Source organism: Denticeps clupeoides, chromosome 3 (assembly GCF_900700375.1).
Source record: "Denticeps clupeoides chromosome 3, fDenClu1.1, whole genome shotgun sequence".
Lineage (NCBI taxonomy): Eukaryota > Metazoa > Chordata > Actinopteri > Clupeiformes > Denticipitidae > Denticeps > Denticeps clupeoides.
Genome location: NC_041709.1, coordinates 4,812,739 through 4,832,360, shown reverse-complemented (window position 1 = coordinate 4,832,360; position 19,622 = coordinate 4,812,739). Strand labels below are relative to the sequence as shown.

The window sequence follows — 19,622 nt, the reverse complement described above, 5'->3', positions numbered from 1 at the left end:
TATTCCACCCACCTATGGTATGGTATAGTTAAACTAAGATTAATGTTCTCACATTTCAGGCTTTAGCCAAGAACCCTGTGTATGAAACAATTCTTTATTACTTTACATTGTATAAATAGAGTGTATGTGTGTAATATGACCATCTGGCTAGGAACAATACAGCCAAATGTAAAAAAAAGTAATTGCATTTTGAATATTTGACTTTCAGGCTAGGAACCTTGACAGTCATTGAGAAAACTCACCATAAGTGATTAATTCTATATAGAGATCATTTAAGTACCATGCATGGAAATAGAAAGAAAATGTGCCTGTTGGGATTAGGACACACTTAGTACCATAGTTAGAACACGTTTAGGGTTTCAAAACAGGACAAATAATATTACAAGGAGTTTCAATAGGTTCCAGGCAATCCAAACTGTTCACAGATGGTTATTTTGGTTTGTTGACATGACTTTTGCCTGCATACAGCTTCACATAGTAGCCAAGTTGTTAAGGACCAGCTGCATTGGGTCAGGTCAGGCCAAGTCAAAACTCTGAGTCGCTGCCCAATTGGAAGCTGAAAGATCAGCACAATCCTACTAAAGACAACAGACAGGACAGGTAACGACTGCAGAATTTCTGCAAGTTTAATGGAGCCTTAATACAGGACAAGGCTGCAGGACCTTGTTAGATAAAGCAAACCGACTGCACCCAGACCAGACCAGAATTATAGGTTTGCAGAGACAGATAGATGGATAAACTTATTTCAAGACAAGATTTCAAGACGGATCATCACAAGATGGATCATCAAATAGTGCTTTATTACTTTCCATTCTGTACTTTACCAATCTTCTTGAAACCTTTTCTTTTACGTTGATGATTCTTAAATTTCTTTTTAAAGCCACCCGATTGAACCTGGAAAAAAAAACAAAAAAAAACATAAAAACGTTCCTTAGTGTTAAAACTAATTTCCATAATTCAGATGAAAATTAAAACAATAGATGTGAGCAGAGTCTGATCATGTAGGTCCTGTTCAAAGAGTACCTGAACAATTTGGCAGCAAGTTTTAGCAGAAGGCCATTAGACACACGCACATAAAAAGAACAGCAGAGGTAACAGCTGACCTTCTTTCTCTTCAGTGAAACCTGCTCCACCACGGAGGAAACCTCCATCTCCTCCTCATCGGTGTGAAAACCATCTTCCTCTTTTTCCATAACCTCCTCATTCTCTGGCTTTTTCAAAGTAAATAAGGATGCTGAAAAAGGGGCCTTTAGCAATTAATGTTCATGTTCAACAGAAGAATATTCCTTAAATCAAAGAAACAAAGCCAAGACTTCACTGACAGGGGTAAAGGTCTTCCATGCTGTCCTTGTCACTGTCCTCTCCTTCGCTGGAATTGGGTGCCCAGAAGTCTTCTCCCTTTTCCTTGGCGTTTGGCTTCTTTTCAGGCTCATTTTCCATACTGGGCTTGGGTCTGCTCTTCTGTTTTAAGCTGGCAGGGACGTACTGCACTCCCTGTCGCAAACATTCTTCATCTGCACCATAATTAAGAGTCCTTCAGTTAATAATTCTGACATTACCTAGATAGAAAACATAAAAAGTAACTCGGACTAAGCAGTCTTTTACACATAGTACTTGTGTTGTCTATTTTAAACTGCGCATAAAGTGCTACGTATCTGCGCTGTGTGTCAGGTTCGAAGCCACTGCTTGCAATCAGTCCGTGATTGATAGTCCACGTTAGAGCCCAGATAGAAGACGTTTACCAGCTACTCACACGATTGCAACGCTCGCTTGAAACGCTTCCCATTAACATGCAGCAGAACGTGATGCGGCAGGCGATTGATGTGTCGCAGGGTCAACTTGCAAAACAGATGATTGCTGCGGGTCAAACAAATAACATTAAGCCATCCACATACTGGCCGGTATTCCAACAAAAGTTACATTTACATTTAGAGCATTTATCAGACGCCCTTATCCAGAGCGACTTTCAAATCAGTAGTTACAGGGACAGTCCCCCCCCCTGGAGACACTCAGGGTGTCTTGCTCAGGGACACAATGGTAGTAAGTGGGATTTGAACCTGGGTCTTCTGGTTCATATGTGAGCGTGTTAAAGCCCCATAGCCTTAGCAAACTTGCTCGCAGTTGGTGTTAATGACAACAGGAAAGAAGAAGGGTGCTCCGTTCCACTCACGGCTGCTTGGTGCTCGGCACCACGTGGGGTTCGTACCGACCGTAGTCGAATTCCGCACAGGCGCTGAGACTCTTGTATCTCTTCCCGTCCGTGAAGTTCCGCAGCTCGTCTAACTGGCACGGGAGTTCGTGTCCGTTCAGCGTGCACCGGATCTGTGGTTCACGTGTACGAGTGAGATAAAAAGCCGCCTTCCGTGCCGCTAACATCACAACGTTTACTGGCAAACCTTTTTGGCGTCCGTCAACTGCAGGAAGGGGTGGTTCTGAAGAAAGGCCTTCAGGTCTGCTGGGAGGTGCTCCATTGTGGAAGAGAACAAGGGAAACGTCCCTCTTGCCTATCTACCGAATGTTTAACACGCCCAAGCTTCGCAATTAAAAGTTCGGCGGCCCTGTGGCACTGTCACTCACAACATGCAACGTGGAACGGTCGTTTCCGGTGCGTGGGTCGCGGAAAGCACCAAAATAAAAGTCCAAACACAACTGTGTTAATCTAATAATTTATTTTTGGAATCGCAATCATGATAACTTATTAAAATATTTCATTGCAGGTGTTGCTTTGCGTTAAAATGTGAATGTCGTCCTGTCTAGCCGATGGGAAAAAAACGTAAATTTCACTACTTAGCTTGCTAAAAAGATGCCTGATTTTTTGTAATAATTTTATAATTAAATAAAACGAGTTGAAATAATATTAAAATGTTGTTTTAAACCCAACACATTCTATAATCAAAGTCATACTGTACAAAAAAAAAAAAAAAAAAACGGGCAGCACATTAGACAGACCAGACCGTGTCACGGATCAGCTGACGGTGGTTCGGATATCATCTATTTGGTTGAAGCGTAAACGCTTTCAAGGTAGTTGTTCGGCTACTACGCAGACAGTAGTTACGTTCGGGTTTATTTTATGACGCGGGCTATGGTGCGTTTCGCGTCAGCGATTGCTCTTCGCGTGCGGTCGTAGTGAGAACCACGCATCGAATTCCCCAGTCTTTGGCCCGTTTCGCGTACGTCGCCGCGTTACTCATGTCAGGACCAAACGGCGACCCCAACATCACCGTTGATGACGGGATCATTGGTGACGACGACGAATTCAATGAAGAAGGTATGCGGATGGGAAGAGGGTTTCGCGTATCACGTGAAATTATCTTCCCCATTTCGATCAGGGACAAATATGAAACAACGTTCTTGGTGTATGAATATTAAAGCGAAATTTGCCGTTCTTTTTCTGACCTTCAATGTCAATCTTGTGTAATGCATTGATTGTATCGCTTGCATTGCATTGAATGCATAATCAACATGCATTAGTTGGTTTATTGCCCTTGCACATAGTTCAGTACAACTCCGTTGCAAAGTGAATGAGTTGTAACACTAAACAGAACAATATTGATCCATACCAGCATCAGACTGAATACAAAAAAAAGCCGATATTATCAAGCTACAAACTTCATCAAACTTACAGAGTCATTTTAAACAGAGTACGCAGCCATCAATTCCATGCTGGACCAAATCAACTCCTGCCTGGATGACTTGGAGGAGCGCAACGATGCCCTCAATGGCAAACTCCATGAGCTGCTGGAGTCGAACCGGCAGGCGCGCCAGGAGTTCCAGGCCCAGGTGAGCGAGGGGCGGGGGCAGCAGCGGGAGCCCCCACGAGAGGAGCCTCCACCACCCCAACAACCAGAGGATGGAGAATAGATGCATCTCCGCTGGGCCTAGTTACGCCCGGCCTCAGCGACTGTCCTGGGGATGAAATGGGGTTCCGGACGGGCGTGTGGCATATTTCAGACAATTCTAGTTACTTCTCTTCTAAATAGAAACCCTCTGTTGCTCCATTGCATACACATGAAGGGTGATGCAGTTAGTCATTGGAAAGGGACTGTGCAATGTGTGGTGATGTGTGGTTGCAAATCGAATAATAAAACTATGCAAAACCTGATGCAAGGTCAAATATTTTAATATAAATTAAAAGGAAAACAAATACAGAAAAACAAACATCCAAAAATACACAGAACTTCAAGCTGCTTAGGAAAAAACGAAAACATACCCCCCCCCCCAATTTATCACTTGAATAAAAATATGCTATGAAACGTCTTGTATTTTATTATACTGAGATGATTCATGACTGCAGTCCTGTGTAGGTTTTGGGGGTGGCTCTCTGTGTAGCGCACATGACCGTGCCATGATCAAATACCCCCCAACATTCACAGGCAATCGTATATGAAAGGTCAAGGCTCGCTTTGTCATCGTAAAAATAAGTTGCATTGCTTTTCTGTGGGGAGAATTAAAAAAAAAAACAAAAAAAAAAACAGATTGCAATACAAACCTGTTGCTTCCGATTAAGAATAATTAAAGGTTTTATTAGCTGAAAAGAATGCAGATTTATATACAAGGCAGCCTCACATTCAAAAAGATGCATGACAATCCAATAATCTTACGAAGGCATCAAAGCAGAACACAGTGCTCTAACTGTGCCTGCGGCTGTGGTGTCCCAGAATCTGCTGGTTATTATGGCAAACTGCTACATGGGCCATCAAACTCTTCAGCCAGTGCATGTGGACACTGGACTTTAGTGGGAGTGTTTGCCTTATACTGTTAACACTGACAGTATCCTTTACTGAGCATGCAAAAAAAAATAATAATAATAATAAGACGCTGGTCTTAAAAATCGAATGGCTTCACACATATTAAATGCCACAGTAGGACATCAGAGATTAACACACTAAATCACGCAAAGGTGCAGTTTGACGACTGCATTTAGTGGGAACCCTGACTTGCCTGAGCCACCAGTGTCTACTACCGGTGTGGATGAGAGCCTATGAGAACATATTTTGGACTAAGCCAACGTCTACCCAAAAATGAGTGTTTAAAAAAAAAAATAATAATTTCAAAAAAGACAATTCAATCTCAGACAACTTGGCACAAACAATAGGTGCCTCTTTAGATGCCTGTTTTTTTCTGAAAGTGTTGACATGCTGGCCAGGTCACAAGAACAAGTTAAGAGTTCACCTACTATTGAACTGACCCCAAAGCTCCTTATTTAGCTTGGAAAAGGAGGGTGGAGATGGAATAGCGAACAGCTATGCAGCAGAGATGATTAAAGAGAAGGGTCAGAGCTCAGCCTGGCCTCCTACATGGACGTTGACAAGAGAGGAATCCAAGAGCAAAAATCCCTTATCCAAATGAAGCCTTTCTTACTCCCTACTTCAGTCAGAGCTGAACTAAACTCTGCCTGACAGCCATGTGTGTGTATATTTATGCACGGTCACATGCTCCCTCTACAGTAACTCACGCAGCGGAGACACTCGGTAGTGGAGGAGCACTACCCAAGCAGCATGGATCCAGATCGCCTTTCAGCCTTTCCAGAAAAGTGAGTGAAGGGAGCCCAAATGAACGCTTCACTGAAAACCTCATGTCAGACACTCACAACTAAGACACACCAAGCAATCACTTTGCAAATAAAGTTAATGTTTTCTTTCTTCTTTTTTTTTTTTTTTAAAGCGAGTTGCTAAAAGACTGGAGCCAGTGTGGCTTTGCTACATTCTAAGACACTATAAGCTTCCACTGCCTATTCACAACAGAGGCCAATAAATGTCAGTAATGCCAGCAGCTTGGCTTGTTCAAACTCAACAGTTTAGGCCAAATGGGCCTGATTTACATACTTTTGAATAATGACAAATGCCCCCAAATCATGATTTCCCTTTCTGTGCCAGTTCTCATGTCCATCAAATACACAATTACAAGAAAGGTTGTATGTGCCTAAAACTCAAAGGGGGGGACATTTTGAATGAGAGACCTACACGCTTCACACCTAAAGGGACCACAGGCCAAAGAAAATTCTGGTGCATGGGATATGCAGTACAGAATGGGGTCAAAAGTGTAAACCGGCCAAACGGAGCCCTTCCCCTGTTGGGACAATGTCCCTCCTTCCTCATCTGTCCAGGTCTTCTCCTCCCTCTTCTCAACGTCTTCGTGCCGTTCTCCCTGACCTCCTTTTGGGTGCTACTCGTGAGCGCCCTTTGCCAGATGTGCTGGCAGAAGCCTCCTCATCTTCCTCGTGGTCTTCCTCTTCGCCCTCTGCTCCTGGTGGGCCCTGCTGGCTTGTGCAGTCCTCGGCAGAGGGCTCCTGGTCGTTCTCGGCCAGACTACTCTCCTCTAGCTGCTGGACAGAGTTGAGTGGACTACTTGTGCTGGTGGTTATGGCGGGACTGTCTGGATTAGGTTCCTGGAGCTCAGGATCAGTAGACTGGCTGAAATAGCTCTCAGACTCTTCTGGGCAGTTGTCCTCTGCTGCACGTTTGCCTGGTTCAGGAGCTCCCTTTGAGACAGCGCTAGATTGGTCCTCCTTCAGTCTTAAAGCTTTGTACTTCTGTCATACAGGAGGGGGAAGAATGTAAATTGAGCAGTAAACACAGTTACTAGTATATTTGGGGCAGTGGTGGCCCTAGGCGGACGGTTGCAGGATCAAATCCTGATCCGCCAAGGTACCACTGGGATCTCCTTGAGCAAAGTACTGTCCCCACACACTGTCCCCCCCCGCCTTTCATGACCATGGCTCGAGGAACCAGTGCGTGGGAACTGCACCTTTCGCAAAGAAGAACCTTTAGTGTGAGTGTGTGTATCTAATTCTGCCAAACATCTTAAATGAGACATACCTTGAGATTCTGAAAGTGTTTGACTGATTTGCAGTGCAACTGTCGGGCTGGGGACTCCGAGCTGTAGAACTGATTGCAGAGCTGACACAGGAACCCTGCCACAGGCATCACAAAGGTGGAACCTGAGAAGAAGGCACATTACCAATTAGTCAAGTGGTTCAAGGCAGCAGGCCACAGACACTGAGGACAGTGGCCTCAGTGGGTTGGAATGCTTACCATAAATTATGTTGGGGTCGTACTCCTCGTTATCATCCATGTCCTCCATAGCAATCTCCATTTGGGCAGGCAGTCCGTCCTACAAAAAGGTTTATGCCAGCATTAAAGAATATAAAAATTACACTAGATTAGGAAAACAGGGTGGGCCAACTGACTATTACATGTTCAGTTGAACCATCTTCACAGAATTCCTTCTCATCTTCGCTTGCTTCAACCTCCTCCTCTCCAACGAAGCAGCCAGTTTCATCCAAAGAATGCAACTTCTCCAAAACATCTGGGTGCTCCTCTTGCAACTACAAAAGTAGAAAACAAATGACAATGTCTACCACCCAATACTGTAGCATGAACACACTACTCCACCCCATGGAGATGGCTGCAGGCTCACCTCCTGGACTCTCTGCTTATGGTCAGGCGTTTGCATGTGCTCCACAAACTCACGGGGCACCTTGAACTGCTGCTTGCAGACGGTACAGTAGGGGCTGGCTGAGCGACTGCAGAGCTGGGGACATTTACATTTACAGCATTTATCAGACGCCCTTATCCAGAGCGACTTACAATGAGTAGTTACAGGGACAGACACTATTTTTTAAAAACTTATATTACATTATTTGCCTGAAGAGAGAAAAAACAAAACATCCACCTAGATAAAGTACTGACCTTATGCTCCTTGCTGCGGCGATGCTCTAAAACTTTGCATGTGAAGTGGGTCTGGCAAGTTGCACACCAGCGCTGCAGCCCAGGTCTCTTCTCGCTGCAGGGGAATGCAAGAGGCATCTTCAGGTATACACACTGTATACATGATAAGTGGCATAACTGGTACCACTGAGATCTTAGAACCATTATAAAGTGAGACTGATTAAAAGGCAGTAAACCTGAGGCTGTGCTTAAGGGAGCAACCAGTGCTCCCTTAAATCTAATTTACCCTAGGGATCTCTTTCAGGTTCCATTTGCACAACCACTTGTTAACTGTGAAGTGACAACCTGGACAGCAATGCCAATACTAAAAAAAACGACAAAAGCTACATGTGTGGCAGCATGACTGTGAGCATCACTCACCAGTCCCTGCGGCTGCTCTGTAGTGACTCCTGGACTTTGGGGAGCAGGGTGACCAAGCAGGCGTTACTCATATGCTGGATCTCCATCATCCTCTGCTGATGAGCCAGTCCATTCATGTGGCTCTGAAAATTCTGTGGAGAGTTAAGTATTTGATAACTTGAAAAGTCGGCAGTGATTCCTCCAACAACAAAAAAAACACTCCAACCAGTCATTTTCATCGTAGGAACACCTCAACTGCGAGAGACAGAACCTATGATGAAACGAACAGATCTCTCCATTCTTTGTAAGTGAGAAAACTTTTGCGGTGAAGCAAATACTTATTTTCCCCACTATATGTAAACTAATCACAGGACTTCACAGAATCACCCAAAGACTCCTATCATACCTGCTGGTTGTGGCAAGTGATGTTACAGATGTAACAGTAGAACTTGTTTGAGGTCTCTCCAACCCCCTCTTTTGCTACATCCTGACCTCTGGATGATTTACTGGTGGATCCCTTGGGGTCAGCCAGCCTCTCAAGGCCAGCGGCAAATGGTCGACTCTCGCTGTTGGGCTGCTCACTGGCTGCAAGTGACGAAGCTGAGATCTAAACAAATCAAATACAAAAGCATCTGCCTCAGTGATTTTTACTTATTCCTCATGACAAAGCAGCAGGACAAATGGCTTCCTAAAAGTAATCGGCTTTAGACATTTCACAATTCTGTGCACCTCAGCGGCTCTGCTTTGCTCCACAGCTTCCGCAGCCTCAGGTTCTGCCATGCTCCCGCCCTCCTCTAGAGTAATGCAGTCTACCAAACATAAAAATATTATTACATGAATGGCACAAGGGCAACGGTTGTAGGGTAACTGTTTAATGACAAAATGCAAACTAACGAATTTGGAAACAATCACTCATACCGAAAGTTATTCTATCATTCCAGCCTCAGCGTTCAATTCGTCTCACTATATTTCTTGTCGCCACCACAGTGACAGCAGCCTTTACTGTGTAGACTAATGTGTCTGTAATGGGGATTAACTGGAGCTTTTATCCAGTGTTATCCCATGATGCATGCCAACCTCCAGGATCCGAGTTTCCAGCTGCATTTTCATAATCTGCATTCGGCGTCTGTCCTGTTTCTGTGGTCTCCTCTGACCTAGAGAGATAGGAAGGAGGGTGAAGCACAGAATTCTGGACAAAAACTATCCCTATGACAACAGCAAATGCACTGAGCAGCTGATAAACACAGGACATGCTACCCTTCACTTCTTGGTTTCTTAAGTGCTGGCTCGTCTAGCTGCTGCTCCGAGACCTGACTGGGTCCATCAGGTACAGTCACTGTCCCCTCATCTACAAAAACAATGACCAGACCGGTCAAATCTGCAAAACGCAATCACGTGTTTCAATTGTGAAAGAGGCAACATGATACGAATGTCCCAAGAGCAAATAGTGAAAAAATATTCATGTGTGTATGCGTGCGTACCTCTGCTAGCACCTGACTGTCCATCACAACTCCCTGCTGGTCTCGGTTCACTCTCCCGCTTCCTATCAGGCTGTCGTGAGAAGTCCTGTATGAAGAGGTTCATTTTCCTCAGCCTCTTTACTCACATTCTCGGGAAGTGTACGACGGAATAATATTGTTTAAAAAAACTTACACTGTTGAAGTAACGGGCGTGAGGGTTGAAGTGGCGAGTGAAACCCATGTGCGGGGTTTTGATAGCTACTCCCATAGGAACGGGACCCAGGAGAGATGATCGTGACCCTGCTGGAAAGAACTGTGGAAACTGCTGTCCACCGACCCCAAAACCACGCATATTACCTGAAAGAAAATATTATCTGGAATTACAAGTGCACACCAGGTTTACCGGTGGTAAACAAATGAAAGATCCGCCTACCCTGCATCTGTTGCATCAACAATGCACCTTGCAGCATGGGGTTGGGGGCAATTATGGTCGCTTGAGTGGCTGAGCACAGGTTGACCATACGGGGAGGAGGTGGAGCAGGAGCGGGAACTGCCATGGGCCTGTATGACATGGGAACACTTGGGCGTGAACCCATGTTTGGACGTTCGGCTAGTCCAACCCAGTTAACCCAAATGCAAAACAAATGCATCAAACGCTGCAAGCATTCAGAAACATAACATGTGAAAACATTTACAGCATTTTATCTCATCCAGAACGACTTACAATCAGTAGTTAAAGGGACAGTCACCCCCCTGGAGAAACTTAAGGGTTAAGTGTCTTGCTCACTGACAGAGTGGTAGTGAGTGGGGTCTTCTGGTTCACAGGCGAGTGTGTTACCCACTAGGCTACTACACCACCATTTGACACAAAGACGGTGCGCTATGGCAGGGTGACCGTCACCGTCACGTCGAGAAACACCGGGGCCCCGCTGCGGATCCCCGACCTCTCGCCCTGCAGCTTACCGGCCGCTCTGGTGGTGATGCGCGATGTGGTGCGAGGCCGGCGGCTGCGGGGGAGGCGGCGGCGGAGGAGGGGGCGGCGGCGGCGGCTGCTGCTGGAACAGTTGCTGGAGCTGCCGCAGGTGCTGCTGGAACTGTTGCTGCTGCTGCTGGTGGTGGTGCGGGTTGAACATGGTCGACGTTGTTGTTATTGTCGTTGGTTTTTTTTTCCGAGTCTGGTCGCGGATTTTCAGTATTTCTAGACAAACCAAAATTGCGACTTAATAAAAACGCTCGATTTCACACAAACGGCATAAGACGGGCGTCAGCACGAGTTACGGAGAAGGGCCTCCGCGAAAAGTCCGAAAAGCTCCGCCGCCAGCGACACAATAACAGCAGCGGGTCGGCTAGTTCGGCCGAACAACTTCACTCTTCCAACATTATTCAGATAAGCATAAATTCAGATAACAATAGCTGGAATTCACTTCACGACATCGGAACGAGCAGAGACCAGCGATCTGTCGAGCAGTAAGGCAGGTTGAGGGGGGGGGAGAAGAACTCCAGCAGCGGCTAGCGAGGTGTGTGGTTAACCTTAGCTGGGGGCTAAAGGCTAGCTAAGCAGCGCCGGCAGTTTCGCTGGGAAGTTGGCTCGACGCCGTCCGCTTTAGCGCCGAGCCGCGCTTTTCTTCTACGGCAGCACCTACTTCCGAAGGCGAATCCCGCTTTAGAGCGACCCGACCCCCGTACGGCGCCGCAGCCTGTTGCGACTCCGCGTCGGTTCGATTGTTCGCCGCTGCGCGCACCTGCCGAACGACGCGCCGGCGCTTTCCTACGGAGACCGGACCGAGGCTGGTCTGAGCGCCGCGACAGCGCCCCCATGCGGGCTGGAGGTCGTTTCCTGCACATTACCTACACGACGTTTTCGGACGTTATCCTGAGATTTTTTTTTCTCTCGAATGATGAATGAATGAATTGTCACGCAAATATAATTTCATACAATTCAATTAATTATCTGAATTTTCCCACTTGATCACTTAATACCCCCATCCATCTCGGATTGCTGGCACCTCCGTAATTTTACAAAATGAACTAATAAACCAAACATACATCTTATCCTTTCTTTAAAGAAGATGCAACACTGTGTTTAAAATGCCTACATTGCCGCCATAAAAGGCATCGGTAACACGCAATTCCGTATAAATCAAGCGTCGTGAACAGGACTTAATTTCTCACAATCTAGTAATGTGTTACGCATAGGATTATCGGCCAAGATACCTTCGATATCTTCTATACACGATGCCTCGGAGGTCCCCGCTCCGCCATTTCAGCACCGCGGACAGAGACAACTCCACAAAGCCAAGCGCCCGGTGTCGCCCGTGCTTTATTATCAGTTATAATCAGTTATTATCAGTCATTATACGCTGTCGACATATTCAGTTGCGTTCTTTGACGTCGTCACCCTTTTAGCGACGAACGCGTTCATGTGGGAGATTACGAATGAAAAATGCTGAATATGCGCCGCACTTGTCGCGCGTCATGGTGGAACCTGGGCCGTTCTGCGCGAACAACAACAATGAAAGGAACGTTTTGTTAACAATCTCTCGCCAGGGCCTCGGCACGGGACCTTCGGCAGGCTCGCCTCCGCAACTGCGCCCGCAAGCGGCGCCAGGGAGCCGGTGCAGGGATCTCCCGGTTCGTTCCGCCAGAAGCAGAGATCATCCTCTCTCTCTCTCTCTCTCTCTCTCTCTCTCTCTCTCTCGCCGCTTCCTGCCAGACCGAGGCGGGGGAAGGGGTGTTGGGGTGGGTGGAGGGGGACACCGGCGATGAGGGTGCACGAGTAGAGGGCCGCGACCGAGGACGTTCCGCCGAGCCAGCAGGGTCGGGAGCGGGCTGCGCGCCGTCGACGCCCTCGCCGCATCGTCTCTCGTCCCCGAGGAGGAGCAGCCATGGGCAACCGGGGGATGGAGGACCTGATCCCCCTGGTCAACCGAATGCAAGATGCCTTCTCGGCCATCGGACAGAACGCCAACCTCGACCTTCCTCAGATCGCCGTGGTCGGCGGCCAGAGCGCGGGGAAGAGCTCCGTGCTGGAGAACTTCGTGGGGAAGTAAGTGTTCTCCGGTGTCGTTTTTGAGCGAATTAATGAGCGAATTACCTTTGCTCTAATCTGGCCACACACCTAACCATCCACCCTCCCCCACGTCCCCGTCTTAGCGCCATGTCACCTTACAATGATATTGAGCGCAAAATATTTCGAAACTCAAAAAAAAAAGGCCCTTTGTCGAGATAGATTATTTCGATGTATTTTCACCATGGAAACTAATTGCACAACATTCGTACACGAACGAGCTCCACGGACCCGCAAGGTCATGCACGCAAACGCGACCGGACGCACGACGCTCGTCCCGACTGGCCGTCCGAACTCGGGGGACGTGCGCGTCGTCACCGAACACCTGAAGCCACCGCTGACGAACAGACGGATTTTTGTCTTCATTGTGCGCGTCCTTAGAAATCCCACGAATTAAATAACATCCGTCGTTCTGTTTCATTGGGTTATTAAACCCAAGACTTCAGTGGGTTACATTTGAGCTCCATTCTTTTGTATTTATGTGTTTGAAATGATTAAAAGCTTGCTGTGAGTTTGTGGCGTCCACTGGTCGTCCTGTGATGAAGGTAACTGGGGGCGTAAACAATGCGGGTCACTCTTGTGCAGCGATGGCCAGCACTGTAAATAGCAGCACAGCACGACCTTGTGAGGAGGGAACGGAACGAGAGAGGGACGAGAAGGTCAACCCATCATCCATGCCATGCCTGGCTGCGCAAGCCGGACCCTCACTGCCAACGCCACCAAAATCTCCCGGCGGAATGAACTGTGGCACGTCTACGTTTAAACAGAACCCTCCCCGCCCTTCAATACAGTCCTCATCAGTGGCCACGTGCCGCGCTGCGTGATTCAGCAACAAATTTCTGCTGAGGCAAGGTCCCGCTCGCTCGCAGCAGCTGCAGATACGGGCCCAGCATCTCCTACGGTCGCGCTCTGCTCTGAGCAGCGTCGCCGGACTGCTGCTGCATTTCTGTGATGGAAACCATGATGCTTCTTTTCATACCACCATATCAAGGCTCAAAAATGATTAATCACTCTAGTTGTTGTGTAAATTGTTATTAGTGTATATATATATATACACACACGCAGATGCACACACACATACAGTACAGGCCAAAAGTTTGGACGCACCTTCTCATTCAACGTGTTTTCTTTATTTTCATGACCATTTACGTTGGTAGATCCTCACTGAAGGCATCAAAACTATGAATGAACACATGTGGAGTTTTGTACAAAAAAACATGAAATAACTGAAAACGTGTTTTATATTCTAGTTTCTTCTTTGCTCTGATTACTGCTTTGCACACTCTTGGCATTCTCTCGATGAGCTTCAAAGGGTCGTCACCTGAAATGGTTTTCCAGCAGTCTTGAAGGAGTTCCCAGAGGTGTTTAGCACTTGTTGGCCCCTTTGCCTTCCAGCTCACCCCAAACCATCTCGATTGGGTTCAGGTCCGGTGACTGTGGAGGCCAGGTCTCCACTTTTTGTTAAGTACATAACTCCACATGTGTTCATTCATAGTTTTGATGCCTTCAGTGAGAATCTACCAAACCTTTGGCCTGTGCTGTATATATGCAGATGCATTTGTGCAAAATAAGATATAATAATTTAGAAGCTGGTGATGTCACTTGGTTTGGATTTTTGATCGTAATTGAAATAATTCAAAATAAAAGTTTAATAACCCCAGTGTGCACACTCACACACACACATTCATGTAATACCCTCTTCTGGGCTTGTAATCTGTTGCCTGCCATTAAGCTGCTTCGTTTCCGAGCCTTTTTACTTTTAATAGAAACTAGTGGCAGTTGCCTGCAGAGGTGCCACACCTCCCTCTGGTTCACCATGTTGTTCTAGAACTGGACCTGGGTCACGTGGCTGTGATGTGGCTGTACCCTCCTGACCTGGGGTGACATCGCTGCTTTCAGGAGGGATCCGCAGAGGGTCCCCCAGCTGGCATGGGCAACGTTCTGCATTGCACAACAAGGCTGGGACTTGCCTCCATGTTGTAGAATGACGGTGGCAGGAAGTCCATTTAACAACGTCGTAGACCCTGATCTGACAGTACAACTCTAGTTTTTAGAGTGAGACAACTCAGCCAAGTCGGTATAACAGGGTGGTAGTAGCCTAGTGGGTAACACACTTGCCTATGAACCAGAAGACCCGGGTTCGAATCCCACTTGCTACCATTGTGTCCCTGGGCAAGACACTTAAGTTGCTCCAGGGGGGGACTGTCCCTGTAACTACTGATTGTAAGTCGCTCTGGATAAGGGCGTCTGATAAATGCTGTAAATGTAAATCTTCATGTTTGCCTGGTGCACTGGCTGCTAAGTGAAAATGCCATTTGCTAAAGCCCATAATGCAGATCTTGAATAAGTTGCTTGGTCCTTGGCTCAGAACTAATGAAGTTTTTTCGTATTGTTGCCAAATTAGGTGGAGCTTGCGCCTTCAGAAAAGCACACAGCACTGAGCCTTTTGGGCAATAATGCTGGCAGGAACGCAGACGTGTGCGCACTGTTGTTTGCCCCGGTTTAACAGTCGAGTGGTATCTAACGAGCCCCGTCTGCTCTTCATTAAAAACCGAGCATGGCTGCCATTAGCCCAGCGGCACCCGGCCACGCCACTGTATTGGGGAGAAGGCGCGCAATTACCCTTCCCTTTCACCATCAGTCGAGTTACAGTCGGAGGAATGAACCGCGGCAGAGCTGCTGCCATAAAGATGGTCACATCACAGGGCCTGCGGGTGGAAACTGAAATCAGTCGAGTAGAGGAGAAACGGATAAGGATGTTGTCAAGGCGACGCCCATTTCGTCCCCTCACTGTTCACGCGGTCCCGATGGCGTCCGCCAACCTGCATCTGCGATCTTGCGCCGAGTCTCCAGTGTGAGGTGGTTCAATTCCCACTTACTTACGTTATGTCCCTGAGCAAGACACTTAACCCTGAGTTGCCCCAGGGGGGACTGTCCCTGTAACTTGCAGTGGATAAGGGCATTTGATAAATGCAATACTGTCACGGGGGCGAAGAGGATTTAATACACAACAAAGGCACGTCATACTGGACTTCATGCATCAACACAGTTCATAAATATGAATGTAAATGGCGAGAGAACACTATTTATCATCCACCATTGCTGTCAATGTTGGGTCAAGTTTTCTCAGCCAACATATATTGCCACGGTTGGCCTTTTTCCTCTGAAATGATTCCTGGGATTTCACCAAAGGTCGCATACCACCTCTGTGCGGTTTTTTTCTCGTACTCAGCCCACACTCAGTGATGGAGATAATGGGATGCATGCATTTCTCAGCCCATCTCTGCCTCTCTACCCCGCTTACTGTTTAATTAAGAGGGCATTTCCTGCTCGGGAGCAGAGCTCTCTTGAGAAACAGAGACAGGACTCAGGGGAGGCTTGAAACAAGGCTAGGACACGGATGTTATGGAAGGAGACATTTATTTAGGCGTTCCTGGGGAAATGAATAAGGCATTCTGGAATGGAGAAAAACGGAAGGTTTGAGAAGCATCTGTTTAGCTTTACCCAAGCTGGTGCTGATTGATGTCGCAGGATTATGATGACTGCGCATTCCCTTGAGTGACATTTCAAAGTAGGATTTATTCGTTTTGCTTATCAGAAGCCTGCGTCTGCGGCAGTATTTAGTGCCATGGGATAATTAAGTTTCATGGGTGCTGGCAGATCGGTGCAGGGGTGCATTAGCCTTTCCCTGGTTCGATCGCCCAGAGGCAGGCTTTATTGATCGGGCTATAGATTGCTTTTCTTTGATTTATAGCACTGGCCGAGGATGAGTTCACACTTAATTTGTGGCTGTTTAACCACTCTTTCTCACACGTCTTGCTGCATCTGCAGCATTCTTGTTTCCACAGATGCAACGTTTTCATTCATAAACCATATGTTTCATAGCCTCTTTCTGCTCCTATTTTGTAATTCTGTAAGGTAAAGACATAAAATGTCCTCACCACGGTCATGCAGTGGTTAGAGTCATGGCCTTAACCCTCCTGGGCTTTGAGTGTGTGTAGCTTGCATGCTCTCTTTGTCTCAGCAGATGTCAGGACCAGGGACAGCTCCCAAAAGGGGAAGGTCACTATTCTTACTGTATTATGAAAACATTAATACTGAAAACACTTTTATTTAATGCAATTTAATGTGATAAGAGCGTGGATAATAACCATGGATATAATCCCATCAATTAATAATAATTGGTTGAGAACATGCTTGGTCCAGAATGCTTGATAATTCAGAACTTGTTCTAATCCTTTCTAATGTGGAACCATGCTTAATATGCAGTTGCTATCCAACACAGGGACTTTTTGATCTCCCTGAAAAGTTTGAATGTAATAGTACTCAAGAAGCTATTTCTCTCCCATCCACTCAAATAGCTTTTAAATTGCTCACAGGGCTGAAGGGACTTAATGCTCCATCCATTTGGATGAATCAGTGTGGATGGAGTAAAGGATAATCATTTATTTTTAAAGGTTTATTCGGGCTGTGTGTGAGCTTTATGCAGGTTATTACAGAATTAAGTTATGCTACTATGCCACCACCATGAATACACATGAATATGCGAGCCCTGGTAATCGTGGATGTTATGCAATGTCTTATGTAAATTTTGTAGCTTTGTCACAAACAAAGGGAAAGCTGAAGACCTATTCCTCAAATAACAATTACAATGGACATGTATTAAATAATTAATGAGAAAAAAGTAGAAACCTCACTGAAAAAGTACATCTATACACTATTAAAGCATAATATTTTTGCATTTTTGTAATGTAAATAAACAGTTTACAGCAGGTGTATGGATGCACAAGTAAACCATAACTGTTGTTTGTTTAATGTATTTTTCTCATTAAAACGTCCATTTTTTTCCTTTACTATAATACTACTGACAGTATGATTGTTTGTTTATTATGGCAATGCTAAAATATTAAGTGTGAAAGGTTAATTAAATGTAATTTTCAGTGTGGTTTCATGGCAGTGACAGATAAAAAGAAAAAATGAGACTGTAGACATTTATCATGAATCTTTGTTACATAACACATTTTCTAGTGCAGAGAACAATCTGATTCTAACTGATTATTATCTAACTGATTATCTGCTTCAAAAACTATAAAATCGAAACCACGTGAGTATGTGAATCCTTTAACCTTTCTGATATACCTGTTTGAAACACTCTTAATAAACATCGCATGAAGAAACCATTTTAATTTCATCCAAGTCTGGTGCCTTAGTTGGAATAGTTATGATGGAAAACATTAATACAGAGAAAGCCAGAGTGAAACTGAATCCGGCTGACTAGAGAATGGGAACATGAGTGAGGAGAGTGGGAGCGAGCAAGAAGAGTGTCCCAGAGCTGCTTTGACAGCGCTCAACAGGATTAGCTTTAATCTGAGGCTCTGTTTTGCACCAAGTGAAGCCGCCCCATTCGCTGTAATCTGCATCTCAGCCGCTCAGCAACAACAACCACTGTCACTGGTTCAGCTGACCACGGTCACAGTCTATGGGTTTGTTTCTCTACAACAGAACGCTGCTGGTAGCATCCAATCACTTGGTTTACCTAGGAAATCACACTGATGAGCTTTTGACCATTGTATGTGAAATATAATACATAACCAGACCCTTAAGCAGGCGTATGGCTGGGAGCGTCTGTGACCTGGTTGCTGTTGCTGCCAAGCAAGTCAGGCCAGGAGGTCAGTTTCAGGCTAGAAGTTGCCTTGGAACATTTTTTTACATTTTTACATTTAAGGCATGTAACTTAGGGAGCAACTTAGGGTTAAGTGTCTTGCTCAGGGACACAATGGTAGTAAGTAGGATTTGAACCTGGGTCGTCTGGTTCATAGGCGAGTGTGTTACCCACAAGGCTACTACCACCCATACAAATTTACTATTCAGCGTTTGTCTTTCCTTCACAATGAATATATCTGATTGTACATATGTTAATTGTACTGTTGGGGCAGTGGTTGACCTAGCAGGTAAGAAAATGTGAACCGCCAAGGTGCCACTGACAAGGCATTGTCCCCACACACTGATTCCTGGGCGCCTGTCATGGCTGCTCACTGCTCACCAAGGGTGATGGGTTAAAATCAGAGGACACATTTCGTTGTGTGCACAGTGTGCTGCGTTTCACAATGACAATCACTTCACTTTCAATTTCCGGTGCAGATTTAAGGAACAATGTGACAAAATCTAAATTTTTTAAAAGTCATTGCTGTTTTTTATGGACTTACTACATTGTACCATACACAATGTTTATTTCTTGAAAATATGTATCCAAGATATTATATATGCACATCTTAGTTATGTTCACCGTGGCTGCAAAGTAACTACAGATAAAACATCTGGTCAATACGCTCAAAACATCAAAACCAAAAAAAAACAGGTTTTATGAGAGTTGATACAAGAACAAAAGAATAAAAAAACTTCTGTGCATGTTGTCTAACTGAATATACATGTGACACCAATGTTACACAATTGAGGGATGGAATTATGCCACATAAAAACAATGCAGTGAGGATTTTTGATGGACAGAGAATTTACATGCATACCCTGCTTGCGTATTTAAATGAGATGCTCCAAACTGAGACCTCTTGGCATCTCTTATATTGAAAAAGTCAAATATATGTCTATTACACCTTTTAAAATGCCTTCAAGACCTGCCTGCAATACAGATATATTGATAAAAATATTTGGACCAATACACTATGCTGGGTAAATATGCTTGTCAGAGCAGTAACAGCAGTCTTTCCAACTAATGGTTCACAGCTTATGATATCTGTAGCTTTTCAAGTTTAATAAATGTGTGGGCTGTGTGTGCGCCTACTCTCTGCTGTGTGTGTTCTCTGTATAGGGAGTGTGTAATGAGTAGTGCATGTCTGGGCCAAACTCAATATTTGCTTTAGTTGCAACACAGGAAATGTTAAATAATTGGCGTGTTGATTTTGTTGACTAGTCTGCAGTCCTTGATCTTCTGCATTGGTCCCGTATCTGTCACTGCTGTAGGCTGTGGCCCCGCCCTGTGACAGAAGACTCCCTGGCTCCGTTTGCTCT

At 45.6% G+C, this 19,622-nt stretch overlaps 4 protein-coding genes across 7 annotated transcripts in view; 2 read left to right on the top strand and 2 right to left on the bottom strand.

Annotated features, from left to right (window-relative positions):
* Positions 1 to 601: 601 nt before the first annotated feature.
* Positions 602 to 2,606, bottom strand: surf2 (surfeit 2). Its single transcript, XM_028973967.1, has 6 exons — positions 2,397 to 2,606; positions 2,171 to 2,322; positions 1,754 to 1,857; positions 1,323 to 1,514; positions 1,104 to 1,234; positions 602 to 894 (listed from the first exon to the last, which is right to left on the bottom strand). The coding sequence occupies exons 1-6, from the start codon at positions 2,469 to 2,471 to the stop codon at positions 802 to 804; spliced, it is 747 nt and encodes a 248-aa protein (XP_028829800.1). The 5' UTR covers positions 2,472 to 2,606; the 3' UTR covers positions 602 to 801.
* A 354-nt stretch (positions 2,607 to 2,960) lies between these two features.
* bbln (bublin coiled coil protein) lies at positions 2,961 to 4,102 on the top strand. The gene is made up of 2 exons (XM_028972669.1): positions 2,961 to 3,268; positions 3,641 to 4,102. Exons 1-2 carry the CDS (start codon positions 3,190 to 3,192, stop codon positions 3,859 to 3,861), a joined length of 300 nt encoding a protein of 99 aa, XP_028828502.1. The 5' UTR covers positions 2,961 to 3,189; the 3' UTR covers positions 3,862 to 4,102.
* ciz1a (cdkn1a interacting zinc finger protein 1a) lies at positions 4,103 to 12,612 on the bottom strand. 4 transcript variants are annotated; one of them, XM_028972668.1, is made up of 16 exons: positions 11,744 to 12,612; positions 10,493 to 10,727; positions 9,963 to 10,090; positions 9,723 to 9,886; positions 9,551 to 9,635; positions 9,327 to 9,417; positions 9,147 to 9,223; positions 8,799 to 8,878; positions 8,476 to 8,676; positions 8,091 to 8,221; positions 7,692 to 7,785; positions 7,420 to 7,533; positions 7,190 to 7,327; positions 7,035 to 7,113; positions 6,819 to 6,940; positions 4,103 to 6,532 (listed from the first exon to the last, which is right to left on the bottom strand). In XM_028972668.1, exons 2-16 carry the CDS (start codon positions 10,660 to 10,662, stop codon positions 6,125 to 6,127), a joined length of 2,082 nt encoding a protein of 693 aa, XP_028828501.1. In that variant the 5' UTR covers positions 10,663 to 10,727; positions 11,744 to 12,612; the 3' UTR covers positions 4,103 to 6,124. The 4 variants fall into 4 exon arrangements, with proteins under 4 accessions (XP_028828501.1, XP_028828498.1, XP_028828499.1 ...); XM_028972665.1 differs by lacking the exon at positions 11,744 to 12,612 and adding an exon at positions 11,173 to 11,710; XM_028972666.1 differs by lacking the exon at positions 11,744 to 12,612 and adding an exon at positions 11,173 to 11,709 and having other exon boundaries at positions 7,196 to 7,327.
* dnm1a (dynamin 1a) overlaps positions 12,255 to 19,622 on the top strand; it is a 45,990-nt gene continuing 38,622 nt past the window's right edge. Inside the window, 1 exon segment of the mRNA XM_028972664.1 lies at positions 12,255 to 12,575. Within this exon segment, the coding sequence (XP_028828497.1) occupies positions 12,415 to 12,575 (161 nt within the window). The 5' untranslated portion in view covers positions 12,255 to 12,414.

Excerpts from the sequence above, each read along its gene's own strand:
- ciz1a (XM_028972665.1), bottom strand. The coding sequence starts at position 11,374 with ATGTGCAGGAAACGACCTCCAGCCCGCATGGGGGCGCTGTCGCGGCGC. Across the intron at positions 9,224-9,326 it reads AAGAAACCAAGAAGTGAAGG|GTCAGAGGAGACCACAGAAA; the intron begins GTAGCATGTCCT and ends CTATCTCTCTAG. Across the intron at positions 7,786-8,090 it reads CAGAGCAGCCGCAGGGACTG|CGAGAAGAGACCTGGGCTGC; the intron begins GTGAGTGATGCT and ends ATTCCCCTGCAG.
- surf2 (XM_028973967.1), bottom strand. The coding sequence starts at position 2,471 with ATGGAGCACCTCCCAGCAGACCTGAAGGCCTTTCTTCAGAACCACCCC. Across the intron at positions 1,235-1,322 it reads CATGGAAGACCTTTACCCCT|CATCCTTATTTACTTTGAAA; the intron begins GTCAGTGAAGTC and ends CCCCTTTTTCAG. Across the intron at positions 895-1,103 it reads TTTCACTGAAGAGAAAGAAG|GTTCAATCGGGTGGCTTTAA; the intron begins GTCAGCTGTTAC and ends TTTTTTTTCCAG.
- bbln (XM_028972669.1), top strand. The coding sequence starts at position 3,190 with ATGTCAGGACCAAACGGCGACCCCAACATCACCGTTGATGACGGGATC. Across the intron at positions 3,269-3,640 it reads CGACGAATTCAATGAAGAAG|AGTACGCAGCCATCAATTCC; the intron begins GTATGCGGATGG and ends CATTTTAAACAG.